Source organism: Cervus canadensis, chromosome 14, assembly GCF_019320065.1.
Source record: "Cervus canadensis isolate Bull #8, Minnesota chromosome 14, ASM1932006v1, whole genome shotgun sequence".
NCBI classification, from domain to species: domain Eukaryota; kingdom Metazoa; phylum Chordata; class Mammalia; order Artiodactyla; family Cervidae; genus Cervus; species Cervus canadensis.
This window is the reverse complement of record NC_057399.1, coordinates 46,187,213-46,205,898: the sequence shown is the minus strand read 5'-3', so window position 1 is coordinate 46,205,898 and position 18,686 is coordinate 46,187,213. Positions and strand designations below refer to the sequence as shown.

The window sequence follows — 18,686 nt, the reverse complement described above, 5'->3', positions numbered from 1 at the left end:
GTTGTGCCTGACTCTGCAACACTATGGACTGTAGCTTGCCAGGCTCCTCTGTCCATGGGATTCTCCAGGCAAGAATACTGGAGTGGGTTGCCATGCCCTCCTCCAGGGGATCTTCCCCACCCAGGATATGAACCTGAGTCTCCTGCGGCTCTTGCGTTGCAGGCGGATTCTTTACTGCTGAGCCACTGGGGAAGCCCAAAATATCCACTATACATGTATATATACATATATATACATACACACACACACACACATATATACATATATATGCACATTTATACCACTTCTTAAGCCAGTAATCTGTTGATGGACACTTGGTTTGCTTCCGTGTCTTAATTATTATAAATAGTGCTGCTATGAACATTGAAGTGCATGTGTTTTTTCAAATTAGAATTTTTGTTTTTTCTGCATATATATCCAGGAGTGGAGTTGCTGGATCAAATGGTAGTTTTGCTTTTAGATTTGTAAGGAATCTCCATATATTTTCTATAGTCGCTGCACCAGTTTACATTCCCCTGTGTAGGAGGGTTCCTTTGTGTCCACATCCTCTCCAGCATTTATTATTTGTAGATTTTTTTATGGTAGCCATTCTAACCAGTGTGAGGTTGATATTGTTGTTTTGATTTGCATTTCTCTAATAATTAGCAATGTTGAGCATCTTTTCATGTGTCTATTATAGACTATCTTTATGTCTTCTTTGGAGAAATGTCTTTACTTACTCAGGAATGATAGATCGGTTATAGGATTCAAGATCAAGGACTAATTTTTCCTTGAGACTTTGATAATATGCCATCATTACTTAATGCCTTCTGTTTGAAACATTTGCTGTCAGTCTAATTGTCATTCATTTGTAGGTAATTTTTGATCTCTGGTTGCTTTTAAGACTTTCATTTATTTATTTTTTAAAAGAGTTTTCTATCTGTCTGTTTATTTATTTATGGCTGCATTTGGTCTTTGTTGCTGTGTTGGCTTTCTCCAGTTACAGTGAACAGGGGCTACTCTTTGTTGTGGAGCACAGGCCATAGGGCATGTGGGTTTCAGTGGTTGCAGCACATTATCTCAGCAGTTGTTGCTCATGGGCTCTAGAGGGTGGGTTTAGTAGTTGTGGCACACAGGCTTAGTTACCTCACAACATGTAGGATCTTCCTGGACCAGGGATCTTGCTAGACCAGGGCTCAAACCAATGTCCCCTGCATTGGAAGGCAGATTCTTAACTGCTGAACCACCAGGGAAACCCTGGAATGTTTTATAAATAACAGAAGCTACATCATCATTAGTAAGTTCAAAAGCTTAGGATATTGAAAATGTTAAAAGGTGGCATTATGATGAATTAAAAGAAAACTTTACAATACACATTGGTTTCTTATACAGTAACACTTTGGACATGTATAATCTTTCAGAATCAAACATGTTGAAAGAAGAGGAGCTTCTGGAATATCTAATCCTCTGAAATATAGCCATGACTTCCTTCAATTTTATTTCCTGTCATGCTTCTCCACTAGATATATGCTATGCTCTGGTACACCAAACGTGCACCTTATTCTCCTGGTACTTTCGTGGCTTCTTCACGTTCCCTACTCTGGACCAGGTGCCTTTCTGCCTTCTTGCATTCTGTGCATACTTGTATTATAATACTGTAACAGTATGTCATAATGCTTTTCTTATCAATAGTCTCTCCTCTACTGATTTCTTGAAGGCAGGTCTCCATTAAAAAAAATTTTTTCCCCATTGTTAGTATTGCAGTGACATAGTTATTAAATGGTATGTTGTAGAATAAATACATAGCAGTTGATGTTGTAGGTGCTGAGCTAAAATGTGCTAAGTATTGTAACTTTTTGACTGGTTTATTTGATAAGTGCATTGTTTGTGTACTTAAACATGAAACATGGCTATATATAACACTAAAGAGTTGAGGATTGTCCCTTTTGGGGATACTTTGAGCTGTCTTTTTAGGAGAGCCTATTGTACATATTCTCCATCACTGTCATGTGTATTACTTTATAGTTAATAATTGAATAATTATCTTTTCCTATTAACATTTATATTTTTTTTTATTTTTCTTCTGTTTAGAACTTTAAGAGAGCTCTAAATATTAGAATGTACAAGTGTAATTAAAGAGTAATTAATTTTTCTATTCCTTTAGTTACACCTAAGCAACATATCCAGGAAAATAATTGCAGAAGAGCAAGTGATACCCTGGAAACTAAATCTGATCCAGCCAACAGGTAAAACAGATTTGATTTTCGTATTGATTTTTTTCATCTTCATTAGTTTTAGTTCCATCTTCAGCCAGTTTTCAAGCTTCGCTAGTATGGGATAGCTTATAACTTTCTTCTCTTAATCAGACGGTGTTTTCCCACTGTGGATCCCCTTTTTCTGGAAAGAGTCAACATTTCTGATGCATGGGCAATTTTTCCTTTTCTATTCTTATCTAAATGTTGAGACTCATGGGGGTTACCTAATTTTTGAAGAGAAAGATATATATGAAAATTATCTAATACAAGTTTGGGAATTTTTGCATTTTTGTGTCTGTGAACTTTGAAATCACTTGTGACTGTTGACTAAATCCAAGTGTTTAGGGACTTCTGAAATTACCTGGTTGGTGGTTTTCAGTCTGTGTTCTGCAGCGCCCTCTGATGCTAAGGATGAGTCAGACTTAGTCTGTGGCTTTTCCATCCTTTGCCACTTCAACCTGAGCAGCTTACTCTTATCTGTATTGTATATTGGGGTTTTATATGCCATTTGATAAAAAGAGTTCTATGCTTAAAAATTTTTTTGGGGGGGGAAAACTTCTGATTTAATCTAATCCCCAAGTTTAGCATGATTAAGCTGAACCTAGTTAGTTTATTGTAGCTAACTAATAGTCTTATTTTATTTATTGCCTTTTTTCTGTATTATTCTGTTTTGGCCCTTAAATAAACTGACGTCAGATTATAAAAGCAAAAATCTCTAAATGTGTATATGTTTCTCCTTAAATAAACATTATTAACTAGTAGTCAAACACGACATGCTAGACAGATTCCTTTTTTATTGTTTTTCTGATTACCATTTGATTTAAATGGGTGTCTTTTAGTTCACTTTCCCCATATTAATGAGGCACAGGTACGGAAACAAAATACTTAGAATAATTCTAAAAATAAGATTCTAAATTTTAAGAGACTTCAGGCCTCCTGCATTTTGTATGCTCTTAGTAAGTTATAATAAATTAAAACACCATCAGTTCAGTTGTGCAGTCGTGTCTGACTCTTTGCGACCCCATGGATTGCAGCAGGCCAGGTTTCCCTGTCCATTACCAACTCCCGGAACTTGCTCAAACTCGTGTCCATCAAGTCGGTGATGCCATCCAGCCATCTCATCCTCTGTCGTCCCCTTCTCCTTCTGCCTTCAGTCTTTCCCAGCATCAGGGTCTTTTCAGTTCTTCGCATCAGGTGGCCAAAATACTGGAGTTTCAGCTTCAGCATCAGTCCTTTCAATGAATATTCAGGACTGATTTCCTTTAGGATTGACGGGTTTGATCTCCTTGCCATCCAAGGGACTCTCAGTTCAAAAACACCATCTGTTCAGTTCAGTTGCTCAGTCGTGTCCAACTCTTTGCGACCGCATGAATCACAGCACGCCAGGCCTCCCTGTCCATCCCCAACTCCTGGAGTTTACTCAAACTCATGTCCATTGAGTCGGTGATGCCCCAGCCATCTCATCCTCTGTCGTCCCCTTCTCCTCCTGCCCCCAATCCCTCCCAGCATCAGAGTCTTTTCCAATGAGTCAACTCTTTGCATGAGGTGGCCAAAGGATTGGAGTTTCAGCTTCAGCATCAGTCCTTCCAATGAACACCCAGGACTGATCTCCTTTAGGATGGACTGGTTGGATCTCCTTGCAGTCCAAGGGACTCTCAAGAGTCTTCTCCAACACCACAGTTCAAAAGCATCAATTCTTCGGCACTCATCTTTCTTCACATTCCAACTCTCACATCCATACATGACCACTGGAAAAACCATAGCCTTGACTAGACGGACCTTTGTTGGCAAAGTAAAGTCTCTGCTTTTTAATATGCTGTCTAGGTTGGTCATAACCTTCCTTCCAAGGAGTCAGCGTCTTTTAATTTCATGGCTGCAGTCACTATCTGCAGTGATTTTGGAGCCCCAAAAAATAGTCAGCCACTGTTTCCACTGTTTCCCCATCTATTTCCCATGAAATGATGGGACCAGATGCCATGATCTTAGTTTTCTGAATGTTGAGCTTTAAGCCAGCATTTTCACTCTCCTCTTTCACTTCAATCAAGAGGCTCTTCAGTTCCTCTTCACTTTCTGCCATAAGGGTGGTGTCATCTGCATATCTGAGGTTATTGATATTTCTACTGGCAATCTTGATTCCAGCTTGTGCTTCTTCCAGCCCAGCGTTTCTCATGATGTACTCTGCATATAAGTTAAATAAGCAGGGTGACAGTATACAGCTTTGACGTACTCTTTTTCTTATTTGGAACCAGTCTGTTGTTCCATGTCCAATTCTAACTGTTGCTTCCTGACCTGCATACAGGTTTCTTAAGAGGCAGGTCAGATGGTCTGGTATTCCCATCTCCTTCAGAATTTTCCACAGTTTATTGTGATCCACACAGTCAAAGAAAACACCATAACCAGAGTCAAAACTTAAATGTGAAATTATGCTATTGGCAGTTTCCTCTGCAGTAATTTTCTGTTCATAGAAGGTCAGGGCTACTTGTGAAAGAATTTTATTTTTGTTTTTACATATGGATGTGATGTTGATTTTCTAAGTACCTAATGAAATATAATGAAATATTCAGTGAAGACCTGGTATTGAAGAAACTGAAGTTATTGGGCTTGCTAATTTTACCCTCTTATCACAATTGTTCTAAAGCATGCCTCTTAGAGGGAAATAGTTGGTGCTCCCAGTCTGTTATTTTTTTCATGTCTTTTCTTGAGAGAGCAAATTAATTTTGATTAATGTCTCTTGCTGGACTTAAAGATTATGGAGTTAGTAGATTAATTTACAAATCTGATTTTATTTTTGAACAACATGAACCTTAAAATTCTTTCTTGAGGTAGAATTTTGTACTAAGATGTACTATCAGAATTCTACAGGAGCCAGACACTTAGCCCTTAAAAATTTGATTCAAATAGAATTCTCTTAAAATAGGAAAAAGTTGTTTTAAATAATTTTCAGTTCCTCATTTATCCTCTTTCAAGCTACTGGAGCTTTTAACTGTCTTGTGATACTTAATTTTACTTATAGGTTGGGATATTAAAAGAAGGTAGAGGAAGGCTTTTGGTGATGAAGGATAAATGCTTAATGGGAAATGAAAGTTTATTACTGCTTAACAGAGGAACAGAAGAGAGGTGAAGAGTTGAGTTACTGAGATGTAGAAGTAAAATTTCTTCTCAGAAGATTGTTTATTAAAAAAGGTATTTTGTAATAAAATGTTTCATGTGTAATGAGGGTAGATTGCACTTAAAGAAATACCCCTTTTGGGCATAGAGAACAGCTGTTACACTAAATATTTATAGAGGCATCATCTTACATCAATGTCAATGTAGTTAATTGGGAAATTCATATGTGAAAATGGTTAAGCTAGTCACTTAAAAAACATGAAATGAATGTAGTTTTTAGAGTAAGTGTGTTGTTTGACTTTTCACAAGTACTAAAATATAAGGAGTCTCTCCATGAATCTCCTGGCTTGGTTTTGATCAGAGTGATGGAGGCTTCACTATACCTACAATCAGAATTCAATAATTGGTGATGCCTTTGCTGCACACTGTGGGTAGTATCTTTCTTTGCAATGGTTTCTGGAAAGGAGGTTTCCATGATATTTCTAGTGGTGGTGATGCAGTTCTTCTAGACCTTTAACCTCTAGAGTTTCTCCTTTATTGCATTTCAAAGATAGGGCAGTGTGATATTGCATGCATTTCAAATGAACATCCTTAGAGTTAGAAATTGAATTCTAATCTCATTTTATTATTTCCTTCTTTAGTTATTTCTCTGTTAATTGTAGACATATTGGAATAACAACAACAAATGAAAATTGTAAAAAACTAGCTAAAATTTCTAACAAATCACTTTTCAGATTCTTTCCCAAGTTCTTTTTAGACTTTACTTATAATTTTAGTTCTAATCAAAGCATGAATATAGTCTTGTATTCTAAAATACAAAATTTTCTCAACATTATCATAGCATAAATGCATTTTTTAAAGTTTGTGTATGTGCTTAACATTATATAACCACTTAAAATAGCTTTGTAATATTTCATTTATTTTTAGACTTTAGGTTTTCCTTAAAAAAGTGTGTCTTTTTTCTTTTGGAAGTGCTTTTAGGGTAAATTTCCACAACGGGGTCAGTACGCTTTTTATCTGGATTTCTTGGGCCTCACTTTTGGCATTGCAAGTGGGTAGAGAGTAAGGACTGAGCCAGGGCTCAATTCAATTTAAAGTTGAATTGAGGTATTAGCAAGACTAACAGCATGTTGCCACTTCAGAAATCAGAGAGAGGAGGTATAGAATGTGGTTCCATTTTTCTCTATTATGAGACTCTGCAAGAATGATTCAAGTAGAAAAATTTGGTGGCATCTATAGAACCTCATCTTCAAGTGGCATTTATTCATTGATCAATCCATCCATTAATCAGTTACAAGTATGTGTGGTACTACCAAGTACCAGGCACTATGTTAGGACTTGGGAATAGCCTTTGGTAAGACATAGTCTTGTCCTCAAGGAGCTCACCAGTCTTTTGGTGGCATCTTAGTGGTGTTTGTCCATAACTTGCTGGCCATGCTTTAAAGGGCTTTCTGATCGTTTTCATGTCAAGTTTGGTGAAGAATTTGGATGAAGTCACACTAGATAGTAGTTACTCATCTTTTGCTCTAGATATCTAGATTATATCCTGTCAAGACAAAGTTGAAGCTTGAGCAATTTCAGTGATTTTTTTGAATTATGTTTGGAAGGTAGATTTCGAGAAGGGCACATTTGAAAAAGTTTGAAAGGTATATTTGCTATTTTGTAAAATATTTGCAAAGCTGTTAGTTTTGTCCTTTTCTATGAACAGAAAGGAAAAAATTAGCATGCTTGATATTGAAAGTGGTAATCCTACCTTTCATTTTACCTGTAAAGCTTTTGGTCAGTGAGCAGACCCAATCCATGATTGAATTTGAAAGCACTTTCAAGATGAAGATAAATGATTAAAGTTATCATTACTTTGAAGGCTTAAAAAATATTTATTACCCTCTTTTGTAATTGTAGTGAAAAGATACGTAAGGTTTTCATGTTTACCAAAAGGAGCAAGAGAATCTAAGAGATTAAGGAACACTATGTGTAGAATGAGTGCTTGCATGCTTAGTCGCTTCAGCTGTGTCCAACTCTCTGCAACCCTATGGGCCATGACCTGTCAGGTTCCTCTGTCCATGGGATTCTCCAGGCAAGAATACAGGAGTGGGTTGCCATTTCCTTCTCCAAATCTGACCTGAGACAAGCCAAAACATGTAGAATAGGACTTCCCAAGTGGCTCTGTGGTAAAGAACTCACCTGCCAATGCAGAAGACATTAAGAGATGCTGGTTTGATCCCTGGTTTGGTAATATCCCCCTGGAGGAGGGCATGGCAACCCACTCCAGTATTCTTGCCTGGAGAATCCCGTGGACAGAGGAGCCTGGCAGGCTACAGTCCACGGGGTCACAAAGAGTTGGATCCAATTGAAGCAACTTAGCATGCACACAAGTGTAGAATGTCACAAATTAAGGTTTTATGACTTTACTATAATACATTTGCCATAGAAAATTCAACATAAGAGAAATTGCTTTTGGACCTGAAATATCCAAAGAAGCTTACAGTCTCTGCTACAATCCTTCTGTTATCTGAAGCCTGAGGACATGGTAATAATGTGATTCTAGTTAACTGAATTTGTTTTTACCCTGTACTCAAGTTTCTGAGTGTTCATCAAGTCATCTAACCTGTGTAAAAAATGCTATTGGCTTAAAATACATAATGGGTAAGGAAAATGTTCAAATTTGGGAGGCTGATACACAAATTGGGCTGAAGTACTGCTCTAATTGTCACTATACCTCCCTAGAATAACACACTGCCTTTTGATGACCGGGACGAATTGAGAGAAATCGTAACGGACAGATACGGGGCAGACAGTTTCTTTAGAATATTCAGATATATCAAGTGAATGGAATTCTTTCTTATTCATAACTTGGATTTAATAATATTTTTCCTTTTAGCCCTGCTTCTTTTCTGTTACAGCCGGTTTCACCATTAGGTGGAGACATTGTTACATTACTTGCAAAGGTATGTTTTAAAACAATTTAAAATTAATTCTGACCATAATTATTTACGATAAAATATTATTTACTTTTGTTGATCTCTCAAATTAAATTTCTGTTTTCACACTTCCCTGTTTGTGAACATTATGTACCATTCCTATTTATACGTTTTTTATTACTTCTAAATGGGAATATTGGAATTTTTAAATTGCATTAGTGAACATAGTTTTTATAGTAACGTTAACAACTTTTTATAGGTTCATGATAACTCTAGAACCTCTAATCAAGATCAGGTACCATTATTAAGTTTTTAACATTACACATCTATCTTTTTCAGGACACGAAGTTGATAACTCTTAGAGAGAAAAATGAAACAGTTCTTAAGAAAACACCAGAATTTAAAGTGGAATACTCTTCATCATCAAATATTGCAAAGAATACAGATAGTAGTGCATGTGGAAGGTCTCTGCCAGCTAAAAAAAGCAATCCATTCCAGAAAGAGCAAGATCATCTGGTAGAAGAGGTTAGAAAAAGATTGTAATAAGTATACTGAAATATGTTATTTTCTTGATGGTGTTGGAATTATAAGTGAAGTATAGTTAATTATTGATTTACTGGGGGTATTTTTGGAAAGGAGGTCACAGATAATAAAAAAAGCAAAGTTTGTCCTCTCCTAAAGTAGGAAAGATATAATGAAGTAAACTTACTTAGTTAAGATTACATTCATGGTATAGAATGTTCCATTCTATAACTATTCAAAAGTGTAAAAATAATACATGTATAATATTTTTTGAATTAATCATTATGTAAATTATTGGATAGATAACACCTGATGATTATACTTTATTAAAATACTCTGTTATCTCTTTCTTAGCTGAGCTTCGTCTGTTTTTGAATTTTAGAACAAAGGCTATACAGTATATATTATCACTAAGCAAAGGTTTTGTTCTGCTTTTCAAATATTTCAGAAGTGAATAAATACATGATTGTTTATGATCTCAGTTTTCTTAACTAGCTCTGTTCCTTAATACTTTTCTACTTTTCACTGGTAAGTGACCATATAATACTACTAATGCTGAGTATTAGAACTCAGTTTACATAAATTAAATGGCTAGGCTATTCTTTAATGTTATTTTTGTTACATATTTCCCATTATTTGAATTTGGATAAACAGACAGAAAGTATATCAGCTATTTTACATTCCTGAGCATCTGAAAGAAAATTTTGGTTTAGTGCATATTGATTCATTCATTGTTTCATGGTCTCTAAATATTTTTAAATCTCTAAAATTCTGTTGTTTCTCTGTATTAGATGATTGACTCTGTACTAAAGAACAGATGATTAGTCATTCTTTTTTTCTTTCCTAATGTGGGAGGAAAGGCATGTTTTTTGGCTAAAGGAATTGATAGTAGCAGTGGTATGAGAAGGGATGGAAGAGGAGAGTCCTAACATCTCATAAAGCTCTGAAAAGTGAAATTACTTCTAATAGTGTTTATGACAGGGCTTCCCTGGTGTCTCAGTGGTAAAGAATCTGCCTGCCGATGCAGGAGACGCGGGTTCAATCTCTGGATTGGGAAGATCCCCTGGAGGAGAAAATGACAACCCACTCTAGTATTCTTGCTCGGGAAATCGCACGGATAGAGGAGCCTGGTGGGCTACAGTCCAGGGGGTTGCAGAAGAGTCAGACACAACTTAGTGACTAAACAACAACCATTGTGGTATTTAAGACAAGGAATATTTAGTGTTAGAATTCTAAGAAGCCATCTGTTTTCAGGGAGGAGGGTGAACTGGAGTCAGTTTGATTATGGTTGTAGGCAGTTTCTTTTTTAGGGATCTCAGGGCACAGAGATTTTATTTTGCTTATTTTTGTTTTCTGGTTTTATTAAAATTTAGTATAGAGTGCTATTTTCATATTGTACTTTTCTTTATTTTAAAAATATATTCCTATGTTTTGTTCACTAATTTATGTCTGATGATGAGGTTACTGGGAAAGAAGTATGTTGTCACCATAATGTACTCTGTTAATAGAGATGCTGCTGTTCAGTGGACTTTAAGAAGAACCTGTATGCTTTAGAACTAGTCATTTTAGCAGATATGGAATTGTGAAGCTCATAAGTGTGGCAGATAGCTCAGATCACTGCAGTCAGAACTATCTCTGTCTAAATCTTTCTAGGTATAAACATTTATCTTTTTCTCAGTGTAACAGGATATTCATTTAAGATAAGAAAGGAGGAAATGGGTTTGGGGTTTGATTTCACCTTATAGGATTGTGCCTATATAGTCTTTATGAAGTGTCTGGGAGCTACATTGTTGAGCTTATTTTTGTGCATGTTGCTGTTATTATGGCTTTTGTTGTAGTCTACCAGTGGGCTTTATATTTTTGCTTTACTTTTTCTTTTCTGTTTTAGGTTGCAAGGGCAGTTTTATCTAATTCACCACAGCTCTCTGAAGGAAAAGAAGTAAAATTAGAGGAACTAGTTGACTCTCTAATATCTAACCCATTCATAACAAGGAGTCAAATTCCTCGAACTCCAGAAAACTTGAGTAAGTTAATAATGCTTTTGGTTATTTTTCTTTCTTCGATATACTATTGTTAGAACCATGGTTTGACAGATCTGCTGAAATTCACTTTAAAATTGTTTTCTGTATCTTTCAGTTTAGTGGCATTGGCTCTGTTTGTTTTGATGTGGGGGACTTTTATTGAAATACTGTGAGCACTGTCACTTATATGGCAGTCCTTCAGCAGTATTATTTTGCCCTGATAACTATACAGTTTTGTTTTTGTTGTTTTACTTGGCTTTTTCCTGGAAAATATTTTAGTTGATTACTTAAAAAAAATCCTCTGCCTCCACATCTGATTTGTGATCAACATTTATAGAGGTGTTTAGTTGCTAAGTGGTGTCTGACTCTTTTGTGTGACCTCTGGACTGTTGCCTGCTAGGCTCCTCTGTCCATGGGATCTCCCAGGCAAGGATACTGGAGTAGGTTGCCATTTCCTTCTCCAGGGGATCTCCTTGACCCGGGATCAAACCCGTGTCTCCTGCATTGGCAGATTCTTTACCACTGAGTCACTTGGGAAGCCCACTTAGAGAGTATGGAGGCTATATTCTTCTAGTCAACAACCAGCAGCATCAGCCAAAAACTGTGTGTACAGAGAGCCCATCTACTGTTCCCGAGCTAGGCAGACTCTCCAGTAGTCTCTTCTTAACAACCTATGTTGTGTGGGCAAAGTTCTGATATTCCTGTCCTCATGTAGGCACATCATCCTGGGTGAGTAAGTGTAATTTCCATTATACTACTAGAAATGACATATTGAAAGTTAAATGGATTCAGTTCAGGTTGAACCTAGCCACTGTATAGGTTGGTGTTTGGCAAACTACATCTTGCAAACCGCATTGGCCCACTGTATGTTTTTATAAATAAAGTTGTTTTGAACACAACCTTGTTCATTTGCTGGGCTTCCCGGGTGGCTCAGAGGTTAAAGCGTCTGCCTGCAATGTGGGAGACCCGGGTTCGATCCCTGGGTTGGGAAGATCCCCTGGAGAAGGAAATGGCAACCCACTCCAGTATTCTTGCCTGGAGAATCCCATGGACGGAGAAGCCTGGTGGGCTACAGTCCATGGGGTCGCAAAGAGTCGGATACGATTGAGCGACTTCACTTTCTTTGTTTCTTTGTTCATTTGTCAGCATATCTTTTATGGCTGCTTTCGCACACACAACAGTGACAGAACTGAAGAGTTGCCACTGACAAGATGCTGTGCAAAACCTGATGTATTACTATTTGGCCCTTTATAGAAAAAGTTTGCTGAGCCCTGGCCTAGATGGACAAGAAAATATCTTTTTAACACATGTAATTTGTGTGTGCTGTGTGAAAGTATATACATATTTCAGGAACAGCTTTTGTTTTTTGTGTGATCATTTGGAGATGGGGTTCTTTGATGTTGTTGGGCTTTGGCATATTGTGGAGTCTTGTCATTCAGCTGGCGTACCTATGAACATATACTGAGTCAGCAGCTTTATCGTGAGCACTAGAAATGAAATGTTTAATTGCATGTTCTGTTTGGGAATTTATTAGCAACTTGTGTTCTTTCCCTCTTCATTTAATTAGTAAGTGAAATTCGGAGCTCATGGAGAAAAGCTGTTGAAACAGAAGATAACAGAAGTACAGAACCAATCCAAGTGGATACTGAACATAGAGAAGAATTGCCAGAATCCTTACCTGTGGTGCATAATCAAAAAGAGTTTAGCATGGCCAGTTTCTTGTCAGCAGCCACTGTATCCGATTCTAGTCATTCTCATTTGCCTGAAGAGAAAGTTGTTTCAGGTTGTCTCGAGTGTGTGCCTCAGAAACCTGTGGTGACCACTTGCATAGGTGAACAAACAACACAAGATCCATCAGATTTGTTAAATAAGGATATAATTTGTATACAAGATTTGGACTGTACAACTTTACAGAACAAACTTTTAGAAACTAGACAAATAGAGACATTTTCCCCTGCTGTAGGCAATAGAAGAAATGTGTTAGGTAGCAGTGAAGAAGATAATATTAAAATATTAGACCAATCGAAAGCTTCTTACGAAGACTTTTCCATGCATAACAGTATGTTATGGAGCTGTTTTCAGGTATCAAGTGGAATTAGTTCCAGTTTTAAAGATGGTGATTTTGGCATATTACATGAAACTCTTCCAGAAGTTGGTCACATAAGTCTTATTAGCCCCAGTAGTACAGAGGCCACTTTTGAACTGGAACCAAACAGTCCTATTCACAGTGGCATTTTCACAGAAGATGTTGTGGGAGAAAGAAAGACTACTCCAGAATCAGACTTCAATTTACAGGCTACTTGCAGTGGATATGAGGCTCTGAAGAATTCTCCGTCCAAGCAAAGGGAGGAAATTTACCTCTCTAATCCTGAAATACTTGAAAGACACCAACCAGAATTGAACCTTACTCCCCAAAACATGCAGACTGATGATATGCTTAATTTTTTGGGCATTCATGATTTGCACATTGACTATACAAAACCATCTTCACGCATGTCCCTTGGTGAAAGAAAACGGTCTCTTTCACCACTAATTAAGTTTTCTCCAGTGGAACAAAGATTGAAGACCACAATACCATGTAACCTTGGAGAACTTCTACCTAATTTAACAGGTAAGATTTAACTAGATGTGGGCATATTGACCTGCTGAAAGTTTTCTCTCAGTTTCTTGTAAAAATAGTATTCTATGAATGTGACACAATCTTGTTAATGTGACAGAATATATTCCTTATTCCTTCAGTCAGGATGAGAAAAGTGAACCCATCATTTTTATGGGTACTTTCAGAATCTCTTGTGATGAGATGATGTATATAGCTTACAACTGCTATGGGACAGGGATGGAAAACAAAACCAAAAACCTGGAACCTGTTGCTTTTGTAATACAAACTACTGAAAATAGATCATGTCAAAATCTTTGCTAATGGAAGATGGTTCGAAAAATGTTGAGAAATATCTCAAAACTTATAGTATCTATGATTTGCTTTGAAGTAATTTGATGGGGGTGTGGTGACAAGATGGGTCAGTGTACTACTTTCCTAGGACTGCCATAACAAAGTACCACAACTTGGTGGCTTAAGACAACAGAAATTTTTTTGTCTCTGGAGGAAACAAGTTTTGGAGGGTGGTATTCAGGCTCATGGTGTTGGCATGACCATGTTCCCTCTGAGATCACAGAGGATGATCCTTGACTTTTCTAGCTTCTGATACTACCAGGTGTTCTTTAGCTTGTGGCAGCATAGTTCATCTCTGCCTCCATCTGCACATGGCATTCTCCCCTTGTGTTCTATGTACCTTCCTATAAGGATACTCGTCGTATAGACTAACAGCCCATTGTGCTCCCATCCTACTCTTAACTGAATATATCTGCAGTGACCCGATTTCCAAATAAAGCCATATTCTGAGGTACAGGGGTTAGAACTTCAACATCAGGTACAGAACTTGTACCTCAACATGAGGTACAGAAGTTAGAACTTCTTTTGGAAAGGACACAGTTCAACTTGTAACAATTAGTATTAATAATTATTTAAGCTGGATGGCAGAGAAGTTTGGCTCATCATAAAAAGTTAAAAACAATTGCTCTTGGAACTGTATTCAATATCTTATGATAACCTATAATGGGAAATAATAAAAAAATATGTAATATAGTATAAAATATGTATAATGTATATGTTATAAAAATAGAAAATATAATATAGGTAGTAAGAAATATATAAATCACTTTGTCCACCTACATCTAATACAATATTGTAAATCACCTGTACTTCAACAAAACAAAAACTGCTCTTAAAGCATGCTAGAACAGATATAGATCTGGTAAGACAGATTATAAATCATTCTGATTTGCCCATGATAATTAAACACTAGTGTGTTTAAAAGTATTCTAGGAGAGATGTACCTCTGGCAAAGAGGTACCTCAGTGAGAATAATGGTAATTTTATCACAGTTACGTATATGCCTGTGAACTTTTTCTGAAGACTGAAGTTTGCTATTACATGGAATTTGACATACTTTTTCTTTATAATGTTTATCCTTTTTTTCTCTTTTTAAAATCAATTTTGCAGAAGAAGAAATCTTGAATAAGAGCCTTGATGCAAAAGTATCTCCATCTGACTCGACAAGATGAAGCAGTAGTCCAGTCAGTTTAACTATGATGCACAAGTTGAAGCAATGTCACAAAATAAAAACTAATTTGCAGTTTAAATACACATGGGAAGTGTAACTGTTTTTCAAGGTCTAAAAAGTCTTAAATAACGCCTGTTAGCCTTTTCTACTGTTTTTAGGTAAGGAGAGTGTGTTTGGATTTTCTTTCTTTGTATGGATAGGGGGTTGAAATGTGAAGTATTGGAAAGCAAATATCAAGTTATGTGAAGCCATTTTGGTTTCTTGACTAATCTTGAGATTCTTTATCATTTGAGCTACCCAGGAAGCCCGAGTAATATTGTAAGCATGAAGTAAATGACAAGGTAGTAGGCTAATTTATTATGTCCTAATTCAGTTAATTAACATAAAGATGAGTAGTTTTTGATGTAATTTTATCAAGTGGTTAACTTAATAGCTATTAGATATACTGATCTTTCTTTTTAGGGAAATAACTTTTATTAAGTGAGGAGAGTAATGTATAGTCAAAATGACAAAGTTTAAGTTTGGGAAAGCTCTAAAGAGGCTTAATGATTATTCAAGTAGGTTGATCCTGAAAATGATGTTTGATGGAATAAAGTGCATGTGATAATAGTGAAAACTGGGGTAGAATGAATTTAGAAAAAAAGAAAAAGGTGGAAGATGACTAGATATTTTTGAGGGACAATAACTATAAATCCATTCAGTGGGTTGTATAGCTGTTTTATGTTTAGTCTAATTTAGACTTTAAGAATTTAACTCTAGTTTTTTATTTTAACAGAAAAAATTAAAAAATTAGTTTGTGTTTATTTTTTTGGAGGGGCACCATTTTGGGGGGAGCTAATTTGTATTGTTACTTTCCTCCTCAAAAACCATAAGTTCCCCAACTACCTATAGAATAGCTTCAAATTAACTTGAAAAAACTGAATTTGGGGTTAAATAACTTGTTCAGTGTTATACAGCTAAGTCAGTGATGAAGCTAGGGTTTGACCCTATTTTCCTTCCTTAATAAACCAACAAGACCTCTCAGAACTAAAAGGCCAAGGTGTAGGATATGGCTGCAGGAGTGGGCCTTCTGGACTCTAAATGGGAGTCAGATGTGAGGTCTCTTGTACAGTGTCCTGCCTGATTTAGTCAGGCCTCGCAGCCAAGAGAAAGGCTTGTCTTTAGCATTCAGGTGAATACATGCCATTACCCTCTGTGAACCAGGAGGTTAAGTACATGCTGGAAGGGTTATAGCACCTACAGCACCCCTGTGTCTAACGCCAGCTCTTAACCATCACAGCTTTGTCCATTTGCCAAGAAATTGGCCAGAAGAGGAGAAAAGTTGAAGGAGAGAGTTCTGGAAGTAGATGGGCTTAATAGTTCATCTTTCATTACTCATCTTGGCTTATTTTCTTTTGTGTTGCTTGTTTGATCCAAGTTTGAAGGCCAGTCATGTGTGTGTGTGAGAGAGAAAAGACAGAAGAAAAGTACCTACAATTACTTTATTAGCAGTGGAAAAGAAAGTGGAAGAGAAAAGCTTCTCCTCAGGTGCCATATTCTTTTATTAGTTAATAGAACAAATAGGGACTCTGCAGGTCTGCTAGGAAACTGTTCTCTAGTCTTAAGAAACCCAGTACTGGTAAGCTCAAAATTAACATGTTAAGGAGAAGGTGCAGCTATCATACTAGCATCTACAAATTGCCAGGGCCGTCCTAGATACTTCATATGTGTGCATGTTAAGTTGCTTCAGTCATATCAGACTCCTGTGACCCTATGGACTGCAGCCCATCAGGCTTCTCTGTCTGTGGGATTCTCCAGGCAAGAATACCGGAGTGGATTGCCATTCCCTCCTCCAGGCGATCTTCCGCACCCAGAGATTGAACCCGAGTCTCTCATGTACTCTGCATTGGCAGGTGGGTTCTTTACCACTAGCATCACCTGGGAAGCCCAGATACCTAATAATATGTATTAGATACTTAATAATACAAATTATATCATTTAATTCTTAAACCTGTGTAAGATAGTGATATTGTACTTATTTTATAGATAATGATACCTAAGCTAGGGACCTTCTTTAAATGACTTGTCTAAGATGGACTCAAGAAATTACCTAGGATACATCTTAAAAAATGTGGATTCTGTAGGTCTAAAATGAGGATTAGAAATTTCCACTTTTAAATATGCTTCCCTGGTAATTGTTAGGCTCAATAAGAAGCTTGAGAGTCAGTGCCAGGGGATGTAGATTCACCTTTAGTCCTGGGGTATCTTAAAGAAGCTAGATACACTATTCACACCATACTGCTTTATAGATCTTAGCTGTTTGATAAGGAAGCTGTTTGGCAGAAAGTGAAGAACTAAAGAGCCTCTTGATGAAAGTGAAAGAGGAGAGTGAAAAAGTTGGCTTAAAACTCAACATTCAGAAAACTAGGATCATGGCATCTGGTCCCATCACTTCATGGCAAATAGATGGGGAAACAATGGAAACAGTGACCGACTTTATTTTTTTGGGCTCTAAAATCACTGTAGATGGTGACTGCAGCCATGAAATTAAAAGATGCTTGCTCCTTGGAAGAAAAACTATGACCAACCTAGACAGCATATTAAAAAGCAGAGACATTACTTTGCCAACAAAGGTCTGTCTAGTCAAGGCTATGGTTTCTCCAGTAGTCCTGTATGGATGTGAGAGTTGGACTATCAAGAAAGCTGAGTGCCGAAGAATTGATGCTTTTGAACTGTGGTGCTGGAGAAGACTCTTGAGAGTCCCTTGGACAGCAAGGAGATCCAACCAGTCCATCCTATAAGATCGGTCCTGAATATGCATTGGAAGGACTGATGCTAAAGCTGAAACTCTTTGGCCACGTGATGTGAAGAGCTGACTCATTGGAACAGATCCTGATGCTGGGAAAGATTGAAGGTGGGAGGAGAAGGGGATGACAGAGGATGAGGTGATTGGATGGCATCACTGACTCAATGAACATGAGTTTGAGGAGGCTCCAGGAGCTGGTGATGGGCAGGGAAGCCTGGCGTGGTGCATGCAGTCTGTGAGGTTGCAAAGGGTCGGACACAACTGCGTGACTGAACTGAACTGAACTGAAAGGAAGCTGAAGCTTAACAGTAAGTGTAGGCCCTAAATTGCTGAGAATCCGAAGATCAAATATCTCTAGATATTAATGGATTTACAAAAACCACATTGTTAAACGAGTCATACCTGGGATAGGCTGAGAGTTTTTGGCATTCTTCCCTGTCCTTTGTATGCTAGTTGTATAAACAAAAGTGTATTAAATGTCACTTTCTCGTAAACCATTTGATTATGACTTATTGCTTTCAGTCTCTTCCTTGTCCCTTATTGCCTGCATACATGCCTTTTGTCCTTAAGGGACTGCTTTGATCATACCATTTTAATTCCAGAATCGAGTTCAAATTTAAAGGCATACAAGGTTCCCTCCATAGATTCCTCTATTTCCTCTTCCAGTATAGTCTCCCCTCTATTTTTTGTTTTTTTAACTGAAGTGCTTTGGTCAGCATGTGTCTTTAAAAGTCTTAATTCACAATTTTGAGGCTGAAATATCCTAGTTTCATCTCCCAGCTTATCACAATTATATTTGTCCTTTAGAAAGTGAAAGTCACTCAGTCTCGTCTGACTCTTTGGGACCCCATGGAATTCTCCAGGCCAGAATACCGAAGTGGGTAGCTGTTTCCTTCTTCAGGGGATCTTCCCAACCCAGGGATTGAACCCAGGTCTCCCTCATGGCAGGCGGATTCTTTACCAGCTGAGCCACC

The 18,686-nt window shown here is 37.3% G+C and overlaps 1 protein-coding gene and 1 non-coding gene across 2 annotated transcripts in view; both read left to right on the top strand.

The window, feature by feature from the left end:
- The window catches only part of HAUS6 (HAUS augmin like complex subunit 6), a 39,080-nt gene extending 24,074 nt beyond the window's left edge, over positions 1-15,006 (top strand). The window contains exons 12-17 of the mRNA XM_043486939.1: positions 2,144-2,225; positions 8,224-8,290; positions 8,603-8,788; positions 10,674-10,809; positions 12,374-13,417; positions 14,867-15,006. Of these exons, the coding sequence (XP_043342874.1) occupies positions 2,144-2,225; positions 8,224-8,290; positions 8,603-8,788; positions 10,674-10,809; positions 12,374-13,417; positions 14,867-14,928 (1,577 nt within the window). The 3' untranslated portion in view covers positions 14,929-15,006. The remainder of the gene's footprint in view (positions 1-2,143; positions 2,226-8,223; positions 8,291-8,602; positions 8,789-10,673; positions 10,810-12,373; positions 13,418-14,866) is intronic.
- On the top strand, positions 8,009-8,142 carry LOC122453460. Its single transcript, XR_006273078.1, has one exon.
- Positions 15,007-18,686: the final 3,680 nt, after the last annotated feature.